General features: G+C 38.4%; 1 protein-coding gene across 1 annotated transcript in view; it reads right to left on the bottom strand.

The window, feature by feature from the left end:
* Positions 1-10,300: 10,300 nt before the first annotated feature.
* GPM6A (glycoprotein M6A) overlaps positions 10,301-16,388 on the bottom strand; it is a 152,612-nt gene continuing 146,524 nt past the window's right edge. Inside the window, exons 6-7 of the mRNA XM_059155794.1 lie at positions 16,114-16,179; positions 10,301-12,432 (exon numbers count right to left, since the gene is read on the bottom strand). Of these exons, the coding sequence (XP_059011777.1) occupies positions 12,280-12,432; positions 16,114-16,179 (219 nt within the window). The 3' untranslated portion in view covers positions 10,301-12,279. The remainder of the gene's footprint in view (positions 12,433-16,113; positions 16,180-16,388) is intronic.

Here is a 16,388-nt window from a genome sequence, read left to right as displayed (position 1 = left end):
ACATCTCGCTCCCACATTTACCTTGGTTGCTTCCAAGTTTTGGCCTTATGAGTAAAACTTAAATATAAGATTAACTTTGTCTTTTTTCTTTTTCTTTCAAACACTTCTCTTATTTTGAAGAAATCTTCCTGGCTCTACCTTAGCAGTATTTCCCAAATCTGGCCACTTCACATTACTTCTACTGCTATTGCAATGATCAGAAGTATCATCATTCCTTGCCTAAATTAACCTAAGAATCCGTATCCACTGCTAGAATAAAATCCACAGAGAGGCTAGAATCTCAGTGTCTTTTCTACAATGATATATACAAGCCTGAAAACAGTGTTTGGTACATAGAAAGTATTCAATAAATATTTTGTGAATGATGAATGATAGCCAATACATAATTTCATAGCTAAAATACATTTTGCCTACATTAAGCCAAGTTCTAATAGATGCACCATTTGATGGTGGATCTGATGGATTGCTCAAGGTGTGTGTGTTTGTGTGTGTATACATATATGCACAATTTGTTACTCCCTAAAACTTTATAAGATTGGTATTGTTATCTCTCCTGTGTTACAGATAAAGCAACATGGACAAGGATTTGAGTTTCTTTTCCCTTGTTCACCCCAACTCATATGGTCAAACAAGACTGGTGAGCTGACCTTTGACGTTCAGTCATCTCTTACCTATTCAGTACAAAACCTAACATGACTGGTGGCCCATCCTGAACCTCCTAGAGACACTCACAGTGTAAGAGGCTAGATTAACTGCATCCAAAGACAGCTGTGTCCGTTTTCCTCATCACAATTGAGAATAAACTCAACTGTTGGGAGAAAATTGACAGAATTTTTACAGTATCATTTTACAAAGCTAGATAGGCAATGGAAAGCCATAGATATATCTTTACTACATATATATAATATAACATTATATTTTATATATATATGTATTTATACATATATATTGACATCTGGGGACCCTCTGGTATCTGGGGACCCTCTCCTCTTCATAGAGATTTTCTTTAATATAATTGAAGGTGAAATCTGTCATAGAATTCTTCAAATAGAGAGGCTTCTCTAAAGCTATAAAACAAAAATCAAGATGTACACAAACTGAACAGTTTTGATGGGCCACACTCCTCATTAAATAAGTAAACACATTTAAAAGCCAAATAGGCAAGTCAACATACTTTCAGAAAGCTTGTAGACAAATATTCCTTCATGACCTATTGTCCTTGGCCAAGGTAAAGTTCTACCAAATAAGACATATGTCCAAATAGCTCTGGTGTTATGAACCGTAGACCTAATCCCTTCCCTAGGTAATTTATTTACTGTTACTAAGGGAAAATATTTTATGTCAAATGGTGAGCTTACCCCAAAAGCACACCATTCAGGTTGGTTTTCCATTCTTCAAGTAGCTGCTATAATGTACATCAAAGAAACTTCACCAGCCACAGTAAACTTTCTTTCAAGCAAAATTTGAATTGAAAATAATGAGGTACACATAGAAATACAATAAAATAGTGTATTAACCTGCTGCCTAAGGTTTGCATTCTCAAATCAGTTACAAAGTTACCCTAAGACAGGTCATTGAAAGACACTAGTGTCAGTTTCCTAGGATATAAATTCTAGAAGATAATTACAAAAAAGGTGATAAAAATGTCTCAGGACCTTTGAAAGGGTTATTAAAGCTGTAGATATTATGACAGTATGGAAATACATATACCTATGTGTAACTGATCATATAGGTTGAGCTACTGTACTAAAATGACCAGAAGAGAGCATGAGCTTACCTCAACAAAAAGGATAGTCACATGCCCACTGTGTCTCTGCATTCTGAGAGTGGCTCTTCAGTGGTATGTTGAAGTACAAAGAATAAAAAAAGGTTAAAAAAAAAAAAAGTTCCCAGCATGCCTGGGTGACTCAGTGGGTTAAGCCTCTCCCTTCGACTCAGGTCATGATCTCAGGATCCTGGAATGGAGCCCCACATCGGGCTCACTGCTTGGTGGGGAGCCTGCTTCCCCCTCTCTCTCTGCCTGCCTCACTGCCTACTTGTGATCTCTGTTAAATAAATACATAAATAAAATCTTAGGAAAAAAAAAGTATGTGCCCCTAAACCATGTAATTTATTAAAAAAAAAAAAAAAGAAAAAGAAAAGATGTTCCTATTTAAAATTATGTTACCTTCACATCTGATTATGCATTAACTCATATTTTTATCTCAATATGCTCATCACTGGAAATGTTTGAGGTTTAAGCTATTTCTCTATTAATAAAAATCTGAAATTATGAGATCCCTAAGTACACAAGGGTTTCGGTACAAGACACAAGACTCTTCCTATGCCTTTATGATATTTTTTAATCTAAGGGCTGAAATACGAAATACTATTTATAAACAGTTAAAAAGATATCCCTCTGGTACGTAATCACTTATAGATTAATCAGCCACAACCAGCTGTAATCATCAGCCAACTCCTTCACAGAATATTATTATTAAAAGTACCACATAAGGAAATCTTTCATTCAAAAACAGATATTCTATTTTTTTGGTAAAAATTTTGCCATTTTAACTATGACTAATTTAAAACACTGGTTTTACAAAAAAGCCTATGATAGAAGGCCAACTGTTTTGCTTTTTAGCATAAGATTATAAACATAGATTCCCCTTTTCTCATGAACACGATGGGAAAATGGTAAATAGCAAAAATTGTCATTTGGGCAGATGTCGATGAAAATAGTTATAATATGAAACAAGCTGTTATCGGTTTAATATACTTAGTTATACTGTGCCTTTAATTTTTTTACGGGGATGTCATGTTCACGGTGACACACTCAGCCCAAAGCACCACATAAAGCATGGTGCTTCCCACTTCTGCTACGCTTCACTCAGTTGAATCATAACAGAAAGCCTGAGATAGAGTATGAGGTGGCTAGATAAATTATTATATGTTCTAGGGCAAGTCATCCAATGTCTCTGAGCCTATTTATTTATAAATAAGAAATTAACAAATGACCAATAAAGTCCATCTCAGCCCCCAAATCCAATGATCAAGTTGACATTATTTGCTATCAGAGACACAGAGAAATGTAATGATCTCACCATCTGCCAGTGACCTCACATGTATTATTATGCAAAACTGATGAAGTAGGTACCCTTATTATCCTAATTTCAGTTTTACAGATGTGCAAACAAACAAAAAGAGACTGCTACCTTCTCCAAGATCACAACGATGGAAACAAGATCTGAACGCAGAAAGCTGCTCTTAACTTTCTCTCTGTTTCTTCTTCTGATTTTAATTTTGTTTAAACTGATTGGGTTTTTCTTTTTTTTTAAGATTTTATTTATTTATTTGACAGAGAGAGATCACAAGTAGGCAGAGAGGCAGGCAGAGACAGAGAGGAGGAAGCAGGGTCCCCATTGAGCAGAGAGCCCGATGCGGGGCTTGATCCCAGGACCCTGAGATCATGACCTGAGCTGAAGGCAGAGGCTTTAACCCACTGAGCCACCCAGGCACCCCCGTTTAATCTGATTGTTGAGGTATCATCACGATTCACAATGTACATCAAAGGAAGCTCATGGATGTGAGTGTACAGGTTCGTGCGTTTTGACAAACTATACTTACCATCCCAACAAAGACCAGGGGCTTCCAATACCTTGGAAGTTCCCTCAGCCTCCTGGGCAGAGGTGAGGTGTCAGAGCACAGCCTACTAAGAACCAAATCCCGCCAAGAACAGCTAGAGGGAGGGAGCACGAAGAGACCCCACCTCCCGGAAACCCTGAATCAATGGCAGTCTCCTAAGGTACCCAGAGCTTTCAAGGGATGGATGCAAGTTCGTGACCTGATTTGCCTTCATTTTTAAGGGGATATTTGCACTGCTGGGATGAGCAAAGAAGGTTGGAAAGGGAAGGAACGGGATGGAAGCAGGGGTACCAGTCAGTAATGTCTTGGAATAATCAGTGCAAAACAACAACAACAACAACAACAAAAACCCCAGTCTCTTGCTTAGTGGAAGTCAGGAAGGTCTTCTTCTAGATATATTTGGAAGGTATAACTCCTAGGGAGCATGAGAGAGAGAGAGTCAAGAATGGAGTCTAGTATTTGGGTCTAAGGAAACCGAAGTATGGCCTTTTTTCCTGAAGCGGAGGAGGTACAGCTTCTTGAGACAAGACCAGCCCTGTAACTGGGCACCTGTTAAATCTGAGGGGTCTGTTAGATAGCCTGGGGAACATGTCGATACCCTAGGATGAATGAGTCTGGATTTCAGAGGAAGATTCTGGACTGAAAAGATAAATTTCAAGCCATCAGTTTTTAGAAGGTATTTCTCATCATGAGATTAGAGGTTGTTTACTGAGACATGGGGACAGGATTACAGTATTAGAAGATTATACAGCTGAGGAAGAATGACAAAGAACATTAAAAAGGCAGATCCAGGGAGCTGGTAGGAAAACCATGAGCAGGAGCCTCCTGAAATCCACTTGAAGAACGCACATCAAGTTGGAGGGAATGACCAACTGTGTCAAATACTGCTTCCAAGTTCAGTAAGAAGTAGCCAGAGTCTTGCAAGGCCCTAAGCAATTTGTTCCCTCATCCCCTCACTTAATTATTTTCCCTTTGCTCATCCTCCCTGGTTTCATTTCTACCTCCAGTAACAGTGTTTTCCCAACTATTCCATTTGCTCAGAATGTTCCTTCCCAGATAGCTACACAACTTTCTTAACTCTTTCGTGTCTTAACTCAAATGCTATCTTTTTTTTCTTTTTGAAGATATCATTTATTTGTTTGACAGACAGAGATCACAAGTAGGCAGAGAGAGAGAGGAAGGGAAGCAGGGTCCCCGCAGAACAGAAAGCCCAAAGCGGGGCTTGATCCCAGAACCCTGAGATCATGGCTTGAGCCGAAGGCAGAGGCTTAACCCACTGAGCCATCCAGGCACCCCTCAAATGTTATCTTTTTAATGAAACTTCTGAAGATTCTCCACCCCCGCCCTACCTTGTAACATCCCCTGAGTATGTTACCTAATTTATTATTCTCCATAGCATCTCTCATCTCAAGAATACTTTATATCAGGGGGCGCCTGGGTGGCTCAGTGGGGTAAGCCTCTGTCTTCGGCTCAGGTTATGCTCTCAGGGTCCTGGGATCGAGTCCCGCACCGGGATCTCTGCTCAGCAGGGAGCCTGCTTCCTCCTCTCTCTCTCTGCCTGCCTCTCTGCCTACTTGTGATCTCTGTCAAATAAATAAATATAATCTTTAAAAAAAATACTTTATATCGGAATGATTTACTTTTATTAGTGTCTGTTTCCCTGAATCAGAGGATAAATCACAAAAGGACAAAGATTTTTTACCTTTAATCCTCTGCTACATCCCCGTGGCTGTAGGGTGGTCTCAATAAATATTCAACAGAAAGTGAATGGATACTTGCGAACAGGGCACTGGAATTGATTTCACAATCCGGATGACATGTGTTCCTCTGACAAGACTAATTTCCACAGGGTGTTGAGTTCAAGGGACACGTGTACGGGGGTTAAGAGAAAACGACAGGGGAGTGATTGGAGGGGACCGCACATCTCTTTCATAGAGATGAGCCATAAAGGAGAACAGAGAAATAGGCTGGAGACAGGAAGAAGAAGAGTCAAGAGACGGTGCTTGGTTTTTTGTTACTGGGGTGAGCCGTTAGAGAGTGAAAAATGGGTGATTCGGGGGAGGTTGAAGAGAGGGAAAATTTGCCGGAGGGATGCCTCCCCTGAAGTGGGCAGATGATATGGGATCTTGAATACATCAAGTGTGTTTGGCCTGAGCAATGAGTAATTCATCCACATTACAAAGAGAAAAAGTAGACATTATACATATTAATACAGATTTACTAGTGATGGGAAATTATGGATATGTTCTTCTGGGTATCTCTCACTTCTCCCTCTGATATAGGAAGCAGTTTCTAAGTCTGGATTGAAATAAAGTGTTTGATGAGAAGTCTGATAGAGAAAGCTATGTTACAGTAACCATCTGGGGAAACAGAATAATGCTTAGAGAGCAGGATCAGCGAACTCTGGCCCTCGGGCTAACTACGGGGAACCATCTGTTTCTGGAAACAAAGCTGTTCTGCAGCACAGCTATGACCACTTACTTACATACTCCAATTGGTGTTCTCGCACCACAATATCAGAGATAAGAAGCTGCAACAAAACCAAGACCGAATGGTCCATAAAACCTACAAGATTCACTATGTGATCTTTGACCGAAAGTTACCAACCCTTGTTCTAGGGAAAATGGAGTCGATTTACTGACAGCCCTGAGGGCGCATCTTAACATGAGTGAGATTGGGCGGGGTGTGGTTCTCTTCAGCCATGTTAGGGACACGGGTTCAAAGGCGGACAGAAAGGTGAATTAAACCAGCGTGGCACTTCACTGTGAGAGTTTAAGGAAAACACATGGTCAGTGGAGATGAGGACTTGCCAAGGGAGTGATTGCAATGAGGGGCTGTGTCACATAAGCTAGCTACCGGAAAGCCCGAGGACATAAGGGGAACAACAAGATCAATGGATACATGGTCCCAGAGCAGTGAGTGAGCAGGAAAAGCAGCAAACAGAAGCCGGAAGTGGAATGCATACAATTTAAGATATACATGGTGTACAGTTATTGGAAAATTATGATTTTAGAGTGCATGGAAGGGGGCAGAGTGCACGCAGAAAATAAGCACCGACCCTGTAAGTGCTTTGTCAAGTGATACGTTAACATCTGAAGTCTCCACTTGGCTTAGTGCATACTTGTTACTTCAAGCACTAAGTTTATACTTTTTATATAAATCAATAGATACTCTATCTGCGGAAAGGTAGGATTACCTGATGATCTTGCATGTTAGGTAGTGGAAATTAAGACATTAGGGGGGAAAAATCTTAAAATTAATAGTGTTGACTTGTATAAATACTGTAAAACTCTATGTTTACAACACGACTTTTCTATCATTTGCATTTGTCACATCGTTGTCTCCAATCTACTGGGTGTATTACTGACTAGGTATGATTCAGGGGGCTTGGAAAGTGTAACTATTGTAAGACCAGGAAGGCATAATTCAGGAAGACTGCTGGCTTGTTATCATTCCGTTCTCAGGCAGGACATTGCTTTGTCTCTTGAAGACCTGACCCCATGCTACTCACTACTACTAAGGAAGATGATGTAACACAGGAATCGTTGCTAATACAGTCTACAGAGAGAAAAGTGAGGGTAGCTTATTCTCTCAAAGGCTGGAGAGCTTTGTGCTGTACTGTGTGGTAGTGGTGTACTTTTGTTCGATGGGAAGGTGAATGAAAGGTTTGGAAGGGGCAGCACTTTCAGTTTGTGTTAAAGTAATCTGCTGGATTATTAAATCTTTCTTTAAATGATGTCATAATTCCTTAAAATCCATTTCCCGTTTCTGCAAACCCTCTCCTTCTATCTGGTGAAGGGCTAGGCTGCCATTATATCTTTCACAGATTAATTGACAAGATTGTAATATGTGTGATACATAAGGTTTCAAGGGATTAACAGATTTCTTACAGAGATTAATCAATGACAGTGATAAAAACATTTAAAAAGATCTTAAGAAACCAAGGAACTTGCCAATTCTAAATGCTCCTTAATTGAAAGCCCAGAAGTAAGTCATGTGTATTTTTACCGGATGCCGTAAATTAACCTTCTCTGCCCTATCAACTAACAAAGGAATGTTGAAATGAGAATGTTCTTTGTGAAACTTTGTAAATCCTTCTGAGAAAAGAGTATCAGTACTTTCTAGATATGCCAGAAAAGTCCATCAAAGAAATCTGGGGCTTACCTACACCCAGTAGCATCTTATGTGACAAACACAGATGCAAAGAAGAAATCTGGGGCTTACCTACACCCAGTAGTATCCTATGTGACAAACACAGATGCACCCAGCTCCAGCCTTCCAGGCACTTCTTGGATCATGGCCCCTTGCAATCTACATGAAATGGGTCAGAGGGGTTGACTCACAGGGTTGGATCTGTCGTGGGACACCACCGTCCCCATCAGGGTGGCCCTCAGGAGACAAAAATAATTGTTGAAACAAGAAAGAAGCCAACAGATTACACCACTTTTAACACACCCAGACATCGTTCCCATTTTCTGATCCGATCAGTGATGTTGGGCAACTTCATGAGACCAGCACCTGTAGTGCCGGGTCCTGGGCTGTTGCGGGTGGAAAGTGAGTTCTATCTTGCAAGACCTGGAGGCCAGAGTGTTTGCTCAAGTACATGGAGTTAGGGCAGACAATGCTGAAGAAAAGCTGTGGTCTCAGCTGTTTTTTCACTTAAAAAACTTAAAAAAAATTTTTTTTGCAGGCTGTTTCTTCTTGGTGTCTGTCAACTTTGGTTTTTGTAATTTTTACTTCTTTTTTTAAAATGCCTCCCCCCCACTGCAATTTATATCTTCCATTAACTCTGGACTTTTCTTTTTCCCTTTTATTCCAAGCCGAATAGCAGGATTACTTGGATCTCTTCTCTTTCCTATTTTGTATTCCCCCATCGTTTGTTTTCTTTTGCTTGGTGTTTCCTTCTATGGGGGTTTCCACAGGTTAGAAATACAGCAGCTTAGGTAAGTTTTATTTCATTTTGGTATTTTTTCAATGAATATTTTATGTATTTCAGTGATTCATTTAATACTGAATTTAACACTTCAACTTATTGCATTTTCTACATTCTTTTCAATTTATTGCATTTTTATTTTATCAACTTATAAATTTTATCAATTTATTGCATTATTTTAACTTAATGCATTTTCTACATTCTTTTCAATTACTTTCAATGTTGGATTTTTGTGGGAAAGGGCAAAAGAATCTAAAGGATCCAAGAGGTAAATTTACTTTTGCGAGAAGAAACTCAAGGTCCGTGGCTTACGTAAGCCAATAGGAAGAGGTTCACATGCGAGCTCGCTAGCATGTTTTTATAGACTTGCCTTCTGGAACTTCAGATGATTCGATACCTGAAAACCTTGCAGGAAACGACCAGAGTGTTCTCAAGGTACGAGAGCTTAATTCAAGTCCCACCATGCTCAGCGTATGTAAACTTAAGTGAAGCATGACTTAAGTGAAATACACTTTTAAATGATATCTTTCTCTTTTGTCTAAAAGGCAAAAATAACACAAAAGTCAAGTTTACTTGATCTTTGAGTGAATAGGCCAGAATCTGCTATTTCTACGTTTTCACATGAGGAAGTAAACTGATTACACCCACATCAGAGCTGGCTGACATACAATTTCTTCTCAAAGTGAGTAATGTCCTCAGTCTTCACATTAGCTTTATAGTTCCCAAAAGGCTTATGTGTCAATTTATTTCTCCACAAAGCCAGGAGAGAAAAAATTCCCAAAGGGAAATTACTTGCTTTAAAGATAAACGTGTATTTTTACAAACAGAAATGGACTTTTAAGTTTTCTAAAAATATAATTATCTTACAATGATCGGCTTCTTTGAAAAATATTCTCTTGTGAAATTTTTGTTCACATTGATAATCTTCAACATATAATTCTTTATTTTCTTGTTGCTATGTGAAGAGTTCATAAACACTAAAAAGAATAACATTATTTACTAATAATTAAGCTATTAATAATTAAATTCTTATTTAAGAATGGGATTCTCTCAAAAGTGACTTCTTAAAACATAAGATATTTTGTCCAGATCTGCTTATAATTACTGTAGATATTTGTAACCTAAGTGCCTGACATTTTCAGGCACTTATATTACTTACTTAAAATAATACATAAATAATTGAAGACTAATACAATTACTTAGGCCTAGTGAAAATTAAGATTTTTATTGATCACTGTTTTATTATTTTTAAACCACCATCACTTCTAGTTTGGCCAGAAGAAATTACAACTCAAACAAAGAGTATGGAAAATATATGTATTTTTCACGTTAAGTGTTCTCACCTTGAAATTTCGAAGCGAACCAAGAAAGCATTTTTCTTTCTGAATTGAATTAGTCTTTTTTGTTTCTCTACTAGTTTAGGAAGCTCTAAAGAAAACACAAAACAACAGAAATTAGGCAAGGGAATAGCATTAAGTCGGGAATTGTTATCATTTTGCTAAATTAAATGACCTCCAAACCTTCACACCTTTGCCCTCTCCCCAGCTCCCTGGCCTCCCTATGCTGCGTGTCATACACAGAATTCTCAGTTCAGCTTGAGGGCAGCTCAACTGAGCTAAGCAGCGTCCTAAAAAGACAGCGTCTAGTGCGTCTGGAAAGAGTGCACACACATAGGAAAGAGGAATAAACAAAACAAAACAAAAAAAAAAAAAAAACCACAAAAAAACACTGCAGAAACTAATAATAAGTACACAAAGTACACAAGTGTATTTATTACATTTTGCAAGCACTTTGTTCTACATTTCAAAAACGCCACCATCAAGCTGTTGGCACATTTATGTACAAAACAGATTAATTGTAATGCCTGCTACAAAGCACTCTTTGTGAAAATACAAACTCTAATACCAGGAAAAAAAAAAATGCCAAAAGCATCAACATCATTACATAAGTTTAAAAGACAGTTTTAAAAATCATCACAAACTGTTAAGACACAGAACTGAAACACTATAATATAGAATTTAAAGAAGCCCATTAATACTTTTGCTCAATATCTGTAATACTGCATATATCAGAAAAAGGTTGAACCAGTAAGATCATCTACATGTAAAAAAAAGGAAGCAAAACCCCAAATTAATTAAATTATACTACAGAATGCATAATCATGCCACAGATAACCCTAGTAATACCCCGCTACCTACTACAAGAACTTGTAAAATTACGGATGATGCATGACTAGTCGTTGTACAAAGATTGTTTCACTCATAAATTTTATTAGAAATGCACTTACACTGAGAAAAGATTTCACAATGGTCAAATCAGTGCACAATACTACCTAATTTTTATACACTGACAAAAATGTCTTGTCAGGCTACATCATTTTAAAAGACACTTTACAGCATTCTTGTAGCATTAGAAAGAATCAAAAGAAGAGTCAAGGTTAAAACAAACACCAATTTTGGTCCAGTAATACTGATTGTTTTTTTTTTTTTTATTCCTTTGATATAGGTACTTCTTATAAATGATTATGAATGAACATTTGGTTAAAATGACTTACTTCAAATAAAAACACAGGTATCTCACTACACTTGGAAGGGATACATTCTAGAGTGGCCTCTGACCACACTTTAAAAAACACTACAGGTAAACCAACATAGATTGGAAGGCTGCAAGCAAAGCTATTATATTAATGGAAGCCTTTTCAAATATATCATACACATTGGAGGGATAGTTTACAGAGGTGCAATCCGTTAAAATCTTTTAAAGTAGGTAAAACAACTTCTGAGGGTTTACTGTGCTTATTTCTTAATATACCACCTTCGTAAAGGTAATTAATGTTCCACATTAGCATATTAAAAGTTCCAATCCAGCCGCTGCTTAAATCACAAAGAGATCATTCTTCAAGAGTTCACAGTATTTCCATTAACATTGTCTCTATACTAAGTTTTAAAAGGTAAGTCTGGTGTCGCAATCTCAAGAAGGCTACTAGCCGTGCATAAGCATCACTGTTTCTACGTGCTCACAACATAAACATGAGTAATCAGAGAGAAATACCTTTTAAGTACATCAAGAAAAAAAAAATACAATGTTAACAAAGATAAGAAGCACTTCTTTTTTTTTTAACCTACTCTTACAAATTTAGAAATTGCACCTTAGATCAATGAAAACATGAACCAGGGCCTGTACTAACATGGCCGCTCATCTCCAGACAGGATTTCCAGATTCCGAGAAGAGTTGTTAACGATACCGTCTCTGTCTATTGTTCATAATGTACAATGGTCCCTTTGAAGGTTACCTGTAGTTAAACTAGTTACTGAAATCAAAACTAAAAAGTATAAAAAGCTATTTTTCTTTCCAAAACATAAGAAATAATGCAAAAGGTGTTCTGTATTAACACATGGGAAGCAGTTAAAAAAATCAAATAAATGTCTGCATTTGACAATGTTAGTATCTCCAATCTGACAGCATTAGTAATGAGTTTGAGAAATTTAAAAAAAGGAAAAGGCTGGATAGGAGCTTGTAGAAGAGATCTGATCACACCAATTTAACCAATTAGGAAATGAAGTGCTAAACAGCAAGGAATGGTGTTCGGGTGATTCCTAAGTCACCCTACACATCGTTGATGAGAAGCACTTCCGTTTTAGTTCTCCAAAGATTGGGTGGTTGGATGGCCCTTCATTAAACACCAATGCATCTGAATGGCGGGAGGGGCAGGAAGGACTTATTTATGTGTATGCATTGAGCCGCTCTTTGGAGCGAGTGGAGTGGATGTCGTGAAGCTCTTGTTCCTCCTTCGACTTGATGTCCTCGTATTTCTGCATCCGGCAGGCATCTTTCACGTAAGCCCAGTTGGCAGACAGAACCATAAGGTAGTGAACCTAATCAAAGACAGAGATAATTTACACTGGAAGGCTGTTCAGCGTCTTCATTACACCTTGCTCTAAGGAAAGAGACGTTCACATTATATGCTTATAGGCTGTGTGACTCATAAGACGGAAGCAGAACTTCTGCGGTAAGAGGAACAATAAAAATCTGTTATTCCTTCTCCCGTCTCTGACTACATGACAGCAGCTTCTCCGCTCCCTTCCTTTCAGAACCTCTTTCTCTCCTTCTTTTTCAAGTCTGGAGTAGCCAAGATTGATTCTTAATCTTTATGTGATGTTCCCTGTTCATTTTGCCCTCACCTACCCACACCAACATACTATACATCTCATGATCCTGTATCTGTGCTTTCCCGTCCCTAACAGAAAATGGTCTCTTACACTGTTTGAGTCTAAACAACTTAGAATTAATGGGCGGTTATGGTATTGCCTGCCGTGCAACAGAAGGAGGGATCATGGAAACCCCCAAATAAATCTGCAGATTTAATTGTCAAGTTAATTTTCCATGAGCTGAATTTTGCAGTTTCCTTTAGATTGCAAACTACAGGAGAGCAAGTACTGTGCCATATGGATTCTGTAGGTTTGCATGCATTCGCAATAGCCCGAAGAGTGCATGCTTACAAAGGAAGCTCCTGATCTATCTCGAGTAGCATAGTTACTCAAGTCATGAAGTTCCTGTTTGGACTTGAAAGCACTCAGCTGAGATCACTTGTTTGTTTTTCCTCCCTTTACCTCATTCCTGGTCCATAGAGAGAGACAAAGCAGTTTTCCAAATGACGGCTTTTGATGGGTGAATATGAAAGGGAAACTACATTGTTAATTATTTACTTGATCTGAGTTCTAAAGGGTGGGCAATATTTTTGTCCGTAATTTAATAAAATAGAACACTAACAATTTGATTAGCCAAGAGTACACTGAAAGACAGGAGGTAGGATGGTTTTAGAAAAGGACAGATCGACATCACGGACACAAAGTCCATTCTAAATGGAGACTGCTGTGATATGTGAAGGTAGTCAACAGGCAGGTAGAAAAAAAAATGACAATTTTGACACAGCAATATGGGAAACGATGCAGACCAAGAAGAATACCAGTAAGAATTTTCAGAATGTTCTGTTTCCTCTGAAATTCTGCACTTTGTGTAGTGGAAATCGTAAGCCACACGCAAGCAAGAGCTGTGAGCTGTACTCTTGTCCCCTGTCACTTCCATGGTGATCACAGGCTTCATCACCACATCCATGAGGACTGAACAGAGGCTACAGACACGACCACATTCACGTGGGACTGTGCCGCATTGCTCAGAAGACATTAAGTACTGCGGAGAGTGTTTGGCAAGTAGTGGATACTCAAAATACGTTTCATACGAATGAATATATTTTGAGATGTATATAAACCTTCCTGAAGGTTCCTGAAAATATATAACCCTAAATTATTATTAAATATGTCTGAGTGAAATACTGAAAAGAGCTTCAGCGTCCTTCTAGTTCAGAAATAGGCACTTTGCAGTCGTGTTCAGACATTTCCTCTCGCCTCAGGGGACACCAGCTGCCAGGCTCTGACTGTCCCTTGGCAGGTGGACAGAGGTCCCCGGAACCTGGCACAAAGCCAAGCAGACCCCTTCTGTTAGCGTCTACAGAACTTTCTAATGCCTTCAAAAAATCAAATGGAGTAGATTACATTAGTCTTCGTACAAATTCTTACCATCTTTGCCTTAAATTTTAGATGACGTTTTAAATATTTTGCTAGAGAAGGATTCATCTCATTTTTCTCATCTCTAAAACAGAAGTAATGATGGTAGTGTACTTCGAGTGCCAAAGGAGTTGGGGATGAGGTTAGTGACATGGCTATATTATGACTGCTGAATGTATTTATGTGCCTAACCATTTGGCGGTGCTTTCAACAGAGCAAGGCTTAAAGAAATATGAGCAAACATCAGTACTATTGGAACTAGTATTAGTACCAGGAGCAGAAGCAATAGCTATTGTTATATTCCTCCTGTCTCCTAAAATTGTAACTACTATCAGAGCTAATGAGTGGGAAATACCGATGTCAATCAGTAGTCAGATGTTATTTATTTCTTAAGGAATTTATGCTATGCATTTATTTAGATAGTCAAAAGGATGCTAGTACTTAAGAATAATATTCTAAACTCTTATAGTTTGAAATAAAATTTATTTATAACTTAGTATCTGAGTTTATGCAAAGCACAGATTCCTTAAGAAATACATAGCATCTGAATTTCTATTATCTTAAGATCTTTTTGATAATAGAATCATTTCAGAGTAAGCATTTCTGGGGACATTTAAGTATATTATTCATTTATACAAGTACTTTTTACTAATGTATGCCTAATGGTATGCATTTTTACAGTTTTACACACACACACGTAGCAAATATGAACACATGCTTTATCACACACCTCTCTCTTTACAAAAAGTGCTTTGCTAGACCTCTTATACACTAGAGTGTGCTGCCCGAACAAGCACAAGTCCCTAACAATTACCCATTGCACGGGAATGTGTGTATGAAGAGATGTTTTCCTCTTGTCTCACGGCCGGGCTGGGTGCTGCTTGGGACCATGGGAACTTGAACCATCATCCTCAGAACATGACCTGTTTCTCCAGGGCGTATCTTAGCACCTGATTTTAGGCTGAGACTATAAAGCCCTTGCTTATTGTATTATTGTGACCCCTCCAATTAATTAGCCACCATGATCTTATTAAGTTCCTCATTTGGAAATAAAATTCTTATGTAGAGGCTTATACACTCTATCTCAAATGCTGAGCAATGAGCATGATACTAAATTAACAAAATATCTGAAAACTCAGTGTATTGGCACCATAAGGGAAGGAATTAAATAGATTCAAATTAATTCATCATCTTTGCATACTGAATTGGCTATATTTGTGAGGTTACAGGGAGCATTCTAGAGCTCTCTACCACTTCACTTTTGTATTATTACTTTGCACACTACGATGCAAAAATAAGGAGCAGCAGACGCTGGCTGTGAAAACTATCACTGATGCTCTGAGTGTTTGTCCGCTGTTGGTCTCTGGGCGTCCAGGAGCAAACTGTACCAAGGAAGAGACAAACTGGAACATTGTAGGTCCTCAAAACTCAGTAAAAGCCTGACTTGAAAAACGTGTTCTTAGCATTTCTGAATACAGATATCAAAGAAATAGCAGGAAACTATTGATATCTGTGTTAAGAAGAATAAATCAACCTTTTTTCCATGAGTGACTCCATATGGCTTTTTTATGTCCTTAAATCAGGAGAAAAGGAAGTTAAGGGACTGATTAGATCACCTAGAACATTACACTGATACGGACCTCTATGGTCCAGAGACGGTCTGTCATGTTAATAGGGACCTAGTATCTGCGACATGATGAATTTACTTATTTTTGTTAATGTTACCGATATGACTGAGTATTCTAATCCTTAAACTGCTTCCCAAATACTACCTCTAGTGTAACAATAACACTTTTTCAGGTTAAGCTTTGTTTTTCACTTACTTATTTGCCTACTGTTTGTTCCCTGTTCCCCCTACCCCACCTTTTTAAACTGATATTAAAATAAATAGGATTCCTATGGACTTCAGATTTGGGGATAAAAGCTCATCTCAACAAGTAAATCGCTTTGTCCTTCAAATTGAAAACCAAGCCCCAGAGCACAAGGTCTTACCATAGCAATGACTGCGGCCCCAGCCCCAGCAAGCGCCACAATGAACAAGTGGAAGGTCATGTTCAGCTGCAAAGGAAACCGCAGAGAATCAAAACACGCCTCGAGTTACAAGCAGAAGAGAGATCCGGACTGCTGCCGCCTTACGAATAAGAACTTCGTACATCTTTAAGAAAAGTGCACTTACATTAAGGGACTGATACATCCGTAGCTCAATCTGAAAACATTACAGTATCTTTTCTCCTGCAAATTAAGTCTTTGCAACTGCATCATTTTAC

The sequence above is a fragment of the Mustela lutreola genome, chromosome 18, assembly GCF_030435805.1.
Source record: "Mustela lutreola isolate mMusLut2 chromosome 18, mMusLut2.pri, whole genome shotgun sequence".
NCBI classification, from domain to species: Eukaryota; Metazoa; Chordata; class Mammalia; order Carnivora; family Mustelidae; genus Mustela; species Mustela lutreola.
This window is presented reverse-complemented; position numbering and strand designations above follow the sequence as displayed.